General features: G+C 44.7%; 1 protein-coding gene and 1 long non-coding RNA gene across 2 annotated transcripts; one reads left to right on the top strand and one right to left on the bottom strand.

Moving 5' to 3' along the window:
- The first annotated feature begins 6,122 nt into the window (after positions 1-6,122).
- On the top strand, positions 6,123-8,475 carry LOC123182080 (uncharacterized). Its single transcript, XR_006492008.1, has 2 exons — positions 6,123-6,564; positions 6,658-8,475. It is a non-coding gene; the product is annotated as an uncharacterized lncRNA (long non-coding RNA).
- A 701-nt stretch (positions 8,476-9,176) lies between these two features.
- On the bottom strand, positions 9,177-11,611 carry LOC123182079 (60S ribosomal protein L4-1). Its single transcript, XM_044594536.1, has 2 exons — positions 10,449-11,611; positions 9,177-9,563 (listed from the first exon to the last, which is right to left on the bottom strand). The coding sequence occupies exons 1-2, from the start codon at positions 11,547-11,549 to the stop codon at positions 9,450-9,452; spliced, it is 1,215 nt and encodes a 404-aa protein (XP_044450471.1). The 5' UTR covers positions 11,550-11,611; the 3' UTR covers positions 9,177-9,449.
- Positions 11,612-12,402: the final 791 nt, after the last annotated feature.

Genomic DNA, 12,402 nt, shown 5'->3' with positions numbered 1-12,402 from the left:
CATCAAAGCTTAACTAGCCTGCAGATTTTTCCTACATCGAAACCAATTAACTCTTCTATGAGGTAGTTATTTCACCAAATTGCAAATTTCTTCTGATTACCGCCATCCCCTTATAGCAGCACCCCTCATAAGCACTCCTACTTTCTACCAAGAACTTGAATATTCATCAAATGTTATTGTCTCATTTTCTTCCTTGACGTCGGAATCCGTATACTATTTATTTTCATGGATATAGGGTGCTTTGCTTCAACTATGGTATAGATATCCTGCCATGTCATTTGTAGAAACGTGTCTACTTTGTAGTATCCAATGTATCGTGCACCTGCGTCTTCTCGCCTTATATTCTCAACTGCAGATAAGGCTTCGAAAACAACGGTCACGTGCAAGATCTTGGATAAAAAAACACATTGATGGTAGCTATTTGCAGGCTTTCTTCAGTCACCAGCTCTGACTATGGTGTCTCCGCTGATAATTCTACCTTGGTTGTAGGCAAGTAGGCTGGTATGTTCATCTAGTATCAGGAACTCCTCTTCGCATCTGAATTTTGGTGAAACAACAATTCTACTGAGACCAGAAGCATAATCATGGAGGTAGCTCCGTTTTCAAGGCATAAGCCTGGTAAGCTATCCCAAAAAATGAACAACCATCATGAAAATCCATATGGGAAGGGAGTATTAATTACTAACCAGAAGAACTTGATGCCGAGGAATGGTCATTATGCGTGCCCAAATAAAAGGAATTGATTATAACTTGGAAGATTATGCGTACCTAAAAGAATAACTGAGTAGTGAATGCTCAAGCATCAAAAACTTTTCGACTGACTTTTCCTTACCACACATCAAGTCAATCTTAACATTTTTCCGACCCCATGTCTTCTCCCTTCAGCGGCAACTTAGAAGATTTCTGCACACAAGGTAAAATCATGAAGCACTTGTAAAAGAATCTGAAACTACTGTACTTAACTATAGAATAAATACAAGATATATCAGACTTGAGTATAGAGCCAACGTTGAACATCTTTCAACCATTTTAAACAAAATGATGACAGATCCACTACGCCCCCTTGCTAGCTCACTAAAACGCCTGCCCACAAAATCAACACTGAACACTCGTGGCGCTGAATAAAATAAATCAATAGCACTTCCCCCAAATAAATGTCAATCTGGACATGAAACTGTATGGATAAATCAATAACGATTTTGGTATGCCTATGTGTGTACCTGCGCATCATGACAAGACAGACTTTGCCATCCATGGGAACGAGGCTGAAACTGTACACACCGGCCTTGGACAAGGATATCAAACTGTTGACCGGCGGTAGGGGAAGGAAGAACTATGCGGAGAGGCGCTAAAGGGGTGCTCTCCCTCACAACTATTCCATGGCCGAGGGACCCCTTGACTGACACGTCGACCATGCCTCAACCGGCCAGCATCGGCGCATTGCCACCACGCTCATTTCAGCTCTCCCTCCTCTCTTTCATGGCTGGCACAAGGGGATGGGATGAGACGGACGGGAGGCAACCCTTCTCCTCTCTTTCAAGCGGGTCATGGAGCTGCATTTTTACATGAGATTACATGGAGCTAATGTAGTGATCAATTCTGAACTGTTTATTCGGTACAACTTATCTCCAGAGAGTAACTGCCACATACGGCATGAAACGAAAAACAATTGAAGCACAACTCAAAATATGGTTAAGCAAAGCCTGGGACGAACCTTGGTGCCAATACATAAATTATTTCAGTAAGCAAATGTAGATAAGAATAAACAACCAGTACTATAAATATCAAGGACCTACACAGTAACACATGCAAATTTGGCTCTAGGGCACTACAATTGCATGCCTTTTGCTCCAGGTCAACAAAAAGTTGAAATTTTCTTAATACAATTACAATTATGTGGCAAATTGCTGAGCTAATTCAAATCTGATGAAGTAAGATCAATTTATTAAATCAATGAATAGCATCAAGTGTTACTTACAGGGGCTGGACACTCGTAATCGATACCAGCAGAATTGATTCTTTTGCGACACTTCTCATCCCGCTTTACAATTCCTTCAAGCATCCTCTAGTGCTCTTCTACTATTTTATCCTAGTAACACAAAACAACTTATATTAATCTACAGCATAAAATTTTGCATTCCAGCTGTAGTTAGCAATAGATTACCTTACTAAGCCTCTTCCTGTTCAATTGCTACCCGGTCAATTGGTACAAATCCCTTCCGCACACCTTTCCATCTAGAAGAGATACACTATATGGACATTGTATATCATAAGAATTATGTTCTCATTTTAATCAAAACGCAAATAACAGTAACTATGTACAGCTATATGTTACAAAGTACAGGGAAAGTAAACTGTAGTGCTGTGAGTTACTGCAACCTCCGTATAAAGTACACAAAAAGAACAAGGATTCAAGAACAAATACAGGCACATAAATGAAATTTAACACAAGAAGCTTGCAAGTTCTTGCAAGAGCTTACCACCAATTCTTAAGCTTACCGGCTGTTTGGCCCACCTAAACTGGATGTTCCATTATGGAAATCGAGTAGCAGAGGTGAATATCTACAATGCTATAAATGAAAATGAACTAATCAAGTATTCATACAGATCAAATCTAAGAAGCTGGCAAAAGCTTACTGCTAGGAAACAATATAGTGCTACTCATCTTGATATGAAAAATTACGACAAAACCTTTTTGCAAAAGTTATCTTAATTTATTGGTAAGTAGTGCTGCCAAGTTTGGTTTGGTTTGGAACTTGATGTCGTACCAACTAAGAGTATTGTCATCAGAGAAGTTCAGAGACATACCAGAAGATGAACTTTGGGTAGATATTAGTCTCAAGGAATTGTATGTGGGTTGGTCTGCCAATCATGGTCTTGAGATTCCGTCCATGGGGCAGATTAGTCGAAATTAATGCCACACCTCATGAATACATGGGTTTTAGATGATGGTACATGGATATGATCCCAACAATTAATATCTCTATTTCAAAATAAGGCGAATTAGTTTTCCGAAAGTTAATTTCAAGGGATAGCAGAAACAAGTGCTCGAAGCAAACATTACAAAGAGGTCATGATATACGAAAAACGATATGTACATTACAACAGATCGCCATACTCCATATACAAATAAAATTAGTTTTAAGTAATTGGACATCCATTATGAGATGCTAAGATTTGAATCATTAACTATGCAATTTAGTGGGAATTTGGCGTATCAAATCACCCTGGTGCTCCACCTACTCGCTCCTCAAAGAGAAAGTTGTACACACATATAGAAAGAAACAGGTAAATTTTGGTATTGATTTGTGCATGCTCGAATGACTTCTACCACGCATGTAGAGGATTTAGAGAAAGAAGCAACGAGAGATTGAGCATCGTGGAATTCTACCACACACACAGGCCAGCCTCATTGTTGAAAGCATATGTCCCAATTCAGAGGAAAGTGAATGGTTGGCTGTGTACCTGGCTCCGTCACTGTTGAGGTCATGGGGCCAGATGCTGGTTGACTTGTGTGCACCCTTAAGCCTCAGCACCTCAGCACATATGTCATCGGTACTCCTATACTCAAATGGATGCTTCACACCTGCACCGACAAACCATCTCACTTCATCACCAACCCGAACACATCAAAGCTGGCAATTCACCGACAAATCCACATAGCCACAGCATCACTACTCAAAGTGAATACCATTAAACAACAAATCCTGACGTGACCTATCAATTGGGCACTTTTTAAACTTTAGCAAACCTTTTGATGGTCCTCATGTACAACGAGAGATGATTGTGCATTATACATCTGATATATGAAATAAAAGGTGTCACTTACTGTGAGGGATGATCGCGTATTAATTTAATATTTACATATGATGGAATAAGCACATAATGTAGCGGCAATGTTTGTCTCTCCTTATTATTTGGCCACAACAAAGATAGCGTTTTTGTGACAGCAAGAAACATAAATAGGAACACCTACAATGTATATATGAGAAAATCAAATTAAAACAAACACATAATTATAAAAGCACGTAGAGAGGTAGAACTGCATCATGGACCTGCAATTGAAAAGCACGTAGGTGTATCAAGTAACAACTCTTAACCAAAACTGGAAATAAATAAATAATAAAAACAATCTATACCAGGCCTCGCAATGTTATAATCATCGGTTAAACGGCATACACATTGTCTGTACAAAAAAGAGCTAGAACAAAAATTAAAATCTGAAACAAAATTCAAAACCGGAACCTTTGTATGGCAGGCAATGAATAAGTTATAAAGCAAGATCTAGCAAGCAATCTAGCTATACACGTACAGAGTTTAATATCAAGTGGTTGAGTTAGGAAGATCTAGCCAGCAATCTAGTCCCTGCACGTGAGCTGGGATGAGGATAAAAAGGAAAAGGAGGGAGTGTCACTCTTTACATGAACATATCAACCAACCTCAGATCCCGGCTCTGCAAGCCCTCGCCAGGAACGCACACGGGCCCCGCCGCTTGGTCCCCAGCCCGCACGGCCACACAGGACACCCGCACTGGCGGCAGCCCCGAGGGGCCTCCAAGCCGATGCGCGATCCGGCACGGAGGAGGGGCTGGCCCCGAGGAGCGGGGACCCGGCGAGTCAGTCCGTCGGTCAGGAAAGACAGTATAAGAAGGTCCCTACCCCCTAGCCTCAGAGATGTGAATTGTGAGCGGCACCACGAATAAGTGCAGATAAATATGGGGTAGACCAAAAACCATAAATTTCTAACACTGATAAAAGGCGGTGTTTTGCCTTTGGCACCGTGATAGAACCACTGGCCCATTTTCCCTAAGTAAATCAACAGTACTATTCAATTTCCACACATCAGGCGAAAATAGCACCAGGAATTTCCTCACCTGATGATTGCCATACTGTACAGCAAGGCGAGCATCTCGTCCGACTCCAGCTTATCATCCGAAGCCACTCCAGTCCTAGAGGAAAATTTTCTATCACATATATAACTTCGTCCCAAATCAATCCACACGCAATAGAAAAAGGTTGGAACTGTGCATCCAAACAACGTACCGGAAGAAGGGATCCCGCAGCCTTATCTCGAAGAGGGCCGCAGTGACCTCCACGGGGATCGGGGGGCAGCCCCTGCTCCGCCACGCCGCGGTCTGCACCAATGAAACAGTCCGAGATTTCTCACCATTCACCTGATACTTTTTTGGAGGGGGGGGGGGGCGCTTCAGGAAGATACCTACCATGTGAAGAGCGGCGCCAGGGTCGGGGTATGGGGAGAAGATGGCATCGCAGACGAAGCGCCACTCCGCCCAGCTCGACCACGATACCAGCTTCCGGGCGGTGGCCGGTGGAGCGGCCGCCGCCGGCGTCGCCTACATCTTCCGCCGCCTCCATAGCCGAGCAGCGCCCTTCATCATGGCCGCCGTTTGGGGAGGGACGCGGTCCCGGTCGACGCGATCATCGGCCACGGACCGCGAGACGGGCGCGGCGGCGTGATTCGGACAGCGGAGTGGATACTGGGGACGGCGGCGCAGGCGCGGCGGCGGCGGGATTCGGACAGCGGAGTCGATACGGGGGACGGCGGCGCAGGCACGGTGGCGGCGAGCGGCGCACGGCAGGGCGGAGCAAGAGGTGGCGGCGAGATGGATGTCAAGGTGGGATCGAGGAGGCAAGGTCGTGCGGGACTGCGGGGTGGCGGCGGAGAACGATCTGCTGTGGGCACAAGGCATCGATCGTAGGGTTTTTTTTGCATGGGTTTTTTTCGCGGGAGGGTTGCGAGTTAACGAAGGTGGGAGGATGACGAAAAAACCGGAGGTGGGAGGATGACGAAAAAAAACCAGCAAAAATAAACCACGGAGACTATTCACCAAGTCGTCCATTAGAAATAGAGATATGTTTTTAGACGTCTAATTCCCATTCCTCCTCTGAATTACGAGGGTCGCCCGGTAGAGATGGATGGGAGTTGGCCTCCCTAATTCCCCTTCGCCTTCCCTGCTAATTCCCAAACCCCTGAACTATCAACGGATTATTAGTCTCACTAATCTTAAACTCCCATTCCCTACCTCCAACTTCCCCCAACCAAACACGCTGCCGAACCGTTTGTCACATTGATTTTGACTCGGTCAGCGATGTGGTGGCGTGGGCATGTGCTGTCCGTGAGTGGGGGAGAGGCTCTTTCCGGTCGACGTTTTTTTTTCTGGTGAAGGTGGCGTGGCCGCGTGGTGGTTTGCTGGCCGCAGGAGGGATGCATTCCCATCGTCCTAGCACCCATGCTCCGCCGTGGGCCGTGGCCGACGTATTTCTCGGGGCGGCGAGGTGGCGAGATCCTCCTCATCGGCTCCTTGCTCTCCTGCGAGACCGCCACAGCTCATCGTAGTTGCCGCTGCGCCCAGGTCATCTCCCCCGCAGCCAGCGCTGCCGGATTGATGGCCGAGTCAAGGCAGTTCCATCATCTGATCTTCCTCGTGGTGCTATGACCACAATCAGCACACCACGTACAGCCTCACCGGAGAGACGACACTACCATCAGAACTAGGAGTAGTAAGAGGAGCCCCCCTTGCTACATGGAGAACAACAGTTGAAGGTGATTCCACCAAATTCCTTTTTTTTATAATCTATTTCAGTGTGTTTATCTTGTTTGGTATGTTTGCTTACAAATGAAATAATACTATGTCAGAAGAACATCTTAAAATCCTCACAAGCTTCAGGGTCTTCTGCTCATCTCTTTGTAGGTAGGTTGCAAATAGGATCTATAATCTTTGTCCACAATTTTCAGATGATTTTACCTACCTCCAGTTTCATTATGGTTACATTATGGGTCACACTGTGACTGCAGCCGCCATTGCAAGTTTGACTTGAATTTTGGCTTCTGTAGGTATGGACTCGATTCTCCTCTCCATAGGTTTCTACCTCTCTGAATTCCTATTCCTGTTGCCACATAATTACATCCTTTATTTTTGGGGCGGAAATCAATGTATAGATCTATTGTTTCTCTGTACAAGCACATGCTATATATTTGTTTTTGGACTAATTCTTCCATTGTTTTCTTGCTAATTTGAAATTATCCAACCTTTTATATTTTCACTTGCATAGATGGCTTAATCTAGAACCTGGACCGATGACTATGTATAACGCATGCATTGGGTCGTTTCTCCTAAGAAGATTAAACAACCTGAACTTTTAACTTGAGCTCCAAAGAAGTTGTTGAATGATCTAGCATTTTTGGGTTTTTACTAAGCTGAAAAATGTAGCACTGTGACAATAATATTCTGAACTTAAATCTTTCATTTTCTTACCACATTTTTACAATTGTGCACTTGGATGATGGTGACATTATTTCTTATCTGAATTCTGCACGCATGTTTCCAATTGAAACAGTAACTGAAATTGATAAGTATGCAACAGTTTCTGCCCTGCAGCATGGCTAAAATGTTGTGAGTTACTACTTCAGATAAGTAACCACCGTATTATTTTCTGTGTGTAATTGACATGTACAGATGTTGTCCCTCCGCCTGACAACAATCTATAGGTATGCAGGTACTGTCTAATACCTACACACAAGCTTCTCTCACAGATTGACTCCTCTGATTGTGACTCAGCATGTGTGTGGCCGTGATGCAGACCTTATCTTGGCCTGAGCTTCAATTCCCTTATGTGATACGATTGGCAGCTCTTTTCTTCTAGATATATTGGTTTCTGCAGGTTCCATTGGATCTTGCCTTTGAGTGATACGATAGCTCAATGGCATGCTCACCAGTTGTTGTCCTGTCAAAATGGCAAACTGGCTCAACTTTATTTCCTATGTGTATTACAGAGTACTAGATGTGATTACTTTATTTCTAGCACTGGCAATTTTCTAAGCATTATGTTTTTTAAGACGCTGAGGTCTCCGATGATTAGTTATGCTTTGTGAGATTTATGCGCTTCATACAACCTAGGTAATTCTCATTTGATCTTCTTAATTTCTAACTGAATATAGATATATACTGACAGTAAGGCCGGTGCAGTAAATAGTTGGATAATTCTTTGACATGTCGTACTCTAACGTTTGTTTAAATCAGCATTGGATACTCCCATGATCGATTACTCTTTGCATAATAAATTAATACAATAAGAAGTGTATTGGTTCTTCAGTGTTTGCAGGCAGAAAATGATTTAAATATAGACACAGTGAGCTGCATACTGCAATAACAGCCAATTGCCAGACAGGATTACATTGATCAAAGAAAGCACTGTTTGGATAGAGAAAAGATCATGGTCAACAATTGGTGCTTGAGGAAATGGGTATATATGGTTATAAGGTTGCGGGAAGTTGTATATGACCGGAGCAAGTTGTAATTTCTCTTCCAGAATTATCTAAGCTAAGAGTTTCATTTAGCTTCATAGTTGTGCTTTATTTCCTGGGACAACACGCCCTTAATGTACATGTCATTGTGTCCTGGAACATTAATTCATAAAAAATAGCAACTTCAAATTAAAATTTTAATATCTAATACATTGGTGACCCCGCCTTCCAAAAATTTCTTTGTTGCTGAACTTCTGATTGTAAACTGCTACATTAGATTGTACCGTTGGTCTTTAGGTTTAATTTTGATTTCTTGTTGTTTGCCTTCAAATTGCCACAAAGAGGGAAATGGCCAAATTCAGTTAGGGCACTGTGCCGTCACACTTGCACACACTTACATTATTGCCAGAACAGAATCTCTCCCTCAAACCTCTCAGTGAATCGATAGCACACCGATACAATGACCAGTCTCATTGTGACTATAATGGTAGTGACATTATCTCAACAATGGAGCAATATTTCAGCTCAATACAACTCATAATTCAACACACTACTTTCTTCAAAATAATCTCTCACCATTGCAGAGATGTCTGGGGAGATCTGGAGATCGGTAGACACACTGGGTCCTTTGATTATCCAGTCCACCTCAAGCAAGCAATTTTTGTATGATCTCAAGGAATCATCTTACTGGGCCAGGATTGCAACCAGCCATGTGGTTTCTGGTTTAACATCCTCATAGCTGAGTCGGAGGGCCCTCACTAACTCTTGCATCAATACCTGTGCCAACTCTTCCTTTGTACTTATATGTGATATAAAAAGTGTTACGTTGGCCGCTTGCAAAGCGCGTGGCCACTTCTAGTTCTTACCAAGTCGAGCAAGAAAAAATCAAACGGCAGAAGCCAACCACAAAATTTCACAATGACGAAAATTATTTCGCATTCATGACAGAGTATATATAATGGAAAACACAACACAAAATCTGAACTAACGACTCACGGTAAAGCATGCCATAGAACATGTCTCGCAAAATGCATCCACAGATAAAACACTCCAGATAAACAGCTAGCAAAACAGCATACGATGTCTCAGACTCCAGATAATCGATAACATGACACGGTAATGACAAAATCATACTTTAGGGTCTCAAGGTAGGACGATAAACTGTTACTACTTCAACGAGATGATCACTGGCTGACGCCAAGCCACTTGGAGAAGACGTCAAACTCCGTGTAGTCGCTGTCAGAGATCATGGTCTGGTACCAGGCCTTCCCAGCAGCCTTGATCTTTGATGCCTCCTCCTACAATAACAAGTGTTCCTTCAGTATGAGAATAACAAATAGTAGATGCAGGATATGGCATTCAATCATCTGAAATCAGAGAATGCTAATAATTAACCAGCAATATCACATTTGCTTACAAACTCAATCAAACCTTAGCTTGTAACAAACAAAGCACTAACAGTACGTTTCAAATGCAGTCATGATTAATGTTAAACAATATTGCCTCAGATTTCAGTATAGCAAAAACAATCAGTTTATGTCCTTCAAGAAGATTCAGCGCTAAAAGTAATATGACAAGTAAAATGGCAATCAAGCTTAAAGACAAACTGAGACAAATGGCATACAACGAGCACAAACCAATCATATTGGATACTGGTGAATCATATATTCAGTATGGGATGCCACGAAAAGAAATTAGAAATGGTGTCTTTTGAAGGAACAAAGAGTAACACAACCATCCATACTGATGAATCAGGCTAACAAAACAAATCAAGACAGGCACCTACATTATGGATACAAAGATTTAATATGCAGCTATGAACTGAAGTACGGAGAAATGTTAACATCATAAAGTAACTAATTTAACCTATCGATGAATCAGGCATTCCATAAAGCAAGCACACAGAATTGTCAACATCAGAAAGTAACTAATCATAACCTACCGATGAATCAGGCATTCCATACAACAGTACAAACATATGGAAATGTGCAGAATTGTTATCATCATAAACTGAAATCACCATGGGCTATTCCAAATTCAAGTCATGCTACATACAACTACACATAAAGACTTACTCAAACCTTAGTACGAACATTCAACAATTACTGAAGAGTATTATAAGCTATCTGTAATCATGTGTAATAAGATATGAAACAGATGGCAAAGGTTAGGGAGTAGCATACCGCACTGAGCTTGGTCCTCTTGGAGTTAATCTTCTCCTTCCTGGCCTTGACACGGGCTGCCTCAGCAAGAACTGCCATCCTGCGGGCAGTTCCGAAGTAGGGGTTGAGCTTGAGCACGGCAGCAGCATTCTTCAGAGGGTTCTTCCTGGCCTCCCTGCGCTTCACCTCCTTGTTGATGGGCTTCACCACGGACTGGACCTCATCAGAGTTGATGAGGCGGCCAAGGTCAGCATTGGTCATCTTAGGCCTTGGGAGCACGAAGCCCTTCTTCTTGGAGGAAGACGCCTCAAAGGAGCCGTACACCTCGTCCAGCTTCTTGAAGGCAGACTCAGTCCAGATCACGAACCGGCCAAGGTGGCCACCAGGGGCAAGGTCGAGCAGGTTGAGGCGCTCGACGTTGGCAACATCCACACCAGGGAGGTTGCGGAAGGCCTTGACGATCTTGGAGCCCTCGGTGCCGTAGACGATGAGGGGTCCCTTGCGGTTGATGTATCTGCGATTGCGCATCTTACCCTTGCCGGGGCGGATGCCGACGGAGTCCTTGGCCTTCTCGGCATCAGCGTAGGCGCCCAGCTGCTTGAGGACCTTGATGGCCTGGGCGGTCTTCTCGATGCCCTCGGCCGAGTCGGAGACGACGAGCGGGAACTCGGGGACGGACTCGATGCGGTGGCCGCGGGCGGTGACGATGGCCGGGACGGCGGTGGCGGCGAGGGCGGAGGCGACGGCGACGCGGCGGAGGCGGACGTTGACGCGACGGTGCCACTTGCGCCAGATCCGGGTGGGCGCGAACATGCGTCCGCCACGGCACATGTTGCCGAAGGCTCCCTGCCCGGCGCGGTGGGTACCGCCACCGCCGACACGGGGGATACGCGAGACGGCGCGACCCGTGCCCCAGGACTCGGCCGAGGTCTGGTGACCGGCCTTGCGGGAGACGGCGTAGGGCTGCCGGCTGTTGCAGGAAACGAGCCTGTGGACGAAGGTGATGACGTCGGGGCGGATCGGCGCCTTCATGACGTGCGGCATCGGGACGCCGGCCGCGTCGGTGGCCATGTCCCCGTCCAGGGCCTTGACGGAGACGAGCGGGCGCGCGGTGGTGGCCATGGCGGCGGCGGCTGCTGGGTAGGGGCTGGGGTGCGGCGGCTGGGGGAGAGGCTGGACAGGGCGATGGGGGAATGAGAGTTTATATGGATGCAGGGTTAGGGTTTGGCTTTGGAGGTGGGCTCCCTGGGCCTTAGGTCAGTGAGTAATGGGCGAATGGAGTATGTCTTCTTGGGCCACGAGATGCTTCATGGACCTGTGCAAAAGATTCCTTGCTCCATCTTCGGCCTGATAGTTTTTCTGGGTGGAAAAGAAGTGGTGGTTGTCCACTAAAAAAAAGTGATGGTTATGTTTCTCAAAAAAAAAGTGATGGTTGTTTTAAGAGGTAAATACACCACAAGTCATAGAACTGGTCATCAAACTTGTCCTTCCGTTCATATACGGTGCTTTCTACTGTATTCAGCTGTATAATGTGCACACATGGCGTGCCAACGTGACAGGGCCCACTGTCAGCGGTGGGTAATCCGCGTGCACTATTTTTTTTTCTTCAGAAAACACCCCCTGTATTTAATTTATTTACACCAAAAATCCTCAAAATTTATGAATAATGCTGGACCGGCAGTGACATCCGAACACAAGAGCTAGTACGTTGGCCTCGCTTAGATAGCCACTTGACCTCCTAACTATTGACGTTTGTAGAGCACAATTACCTTTATATCACACAGGCCGTACGAGTTAAAATAGAAACCATTAAGCTACGCGTGAAGGGCGGCCAATCAGCTATGCCACGTGGCGCAAGTTGGTTGACCGCGGTGAAAAAGCTTTTGAATATTATTTTTAAATGGAGGTGAGAATTTTTTTTAAATGTTTTATTTAGATGGAGGTGATGACCTCACATTTTTTTTAAATGGAGGGC

This window comes from Triticum aestivum, chromosome 1D (genome assembly GCF_018294505.1).
Source record: "Triticum aestivum cultivar Chinese Spring chromosome 1D, IWGSC CS RefSeq v2.1, whole genome shotgun sequence".
Lineage (NCBI taxonomy): Eukaryota > Viridiplantae > Streptophyta > Magnoliopsida > Poales > Poaceae > Triticum > Triticum aestivum.
The sequence above is the reverse complement of the archived record's forward strand: the minus strand, read 5'-3'. Positions and strand labels throughout refer to the sequence as shown.

What these genes read in the sequence shown, in the direction of transcription:
- LOC123182079 (XM_044594536.1), bottom strand. Translation starts at nt 11,549, where the DNA reads ATGGCCACCACCGCGCGCCCGCTCGTCTCCGTCAAGGCCCTGGACGGG. An exon ending in AGAGGACCAAGCTCAGTGCG is followed by an intron (nt 9,564 to 10,448) that starts GTATGCTACTCC and finishes TTGTTATTGTAG; the next exon opens with GAGGAGGCATCAAAGATCAA.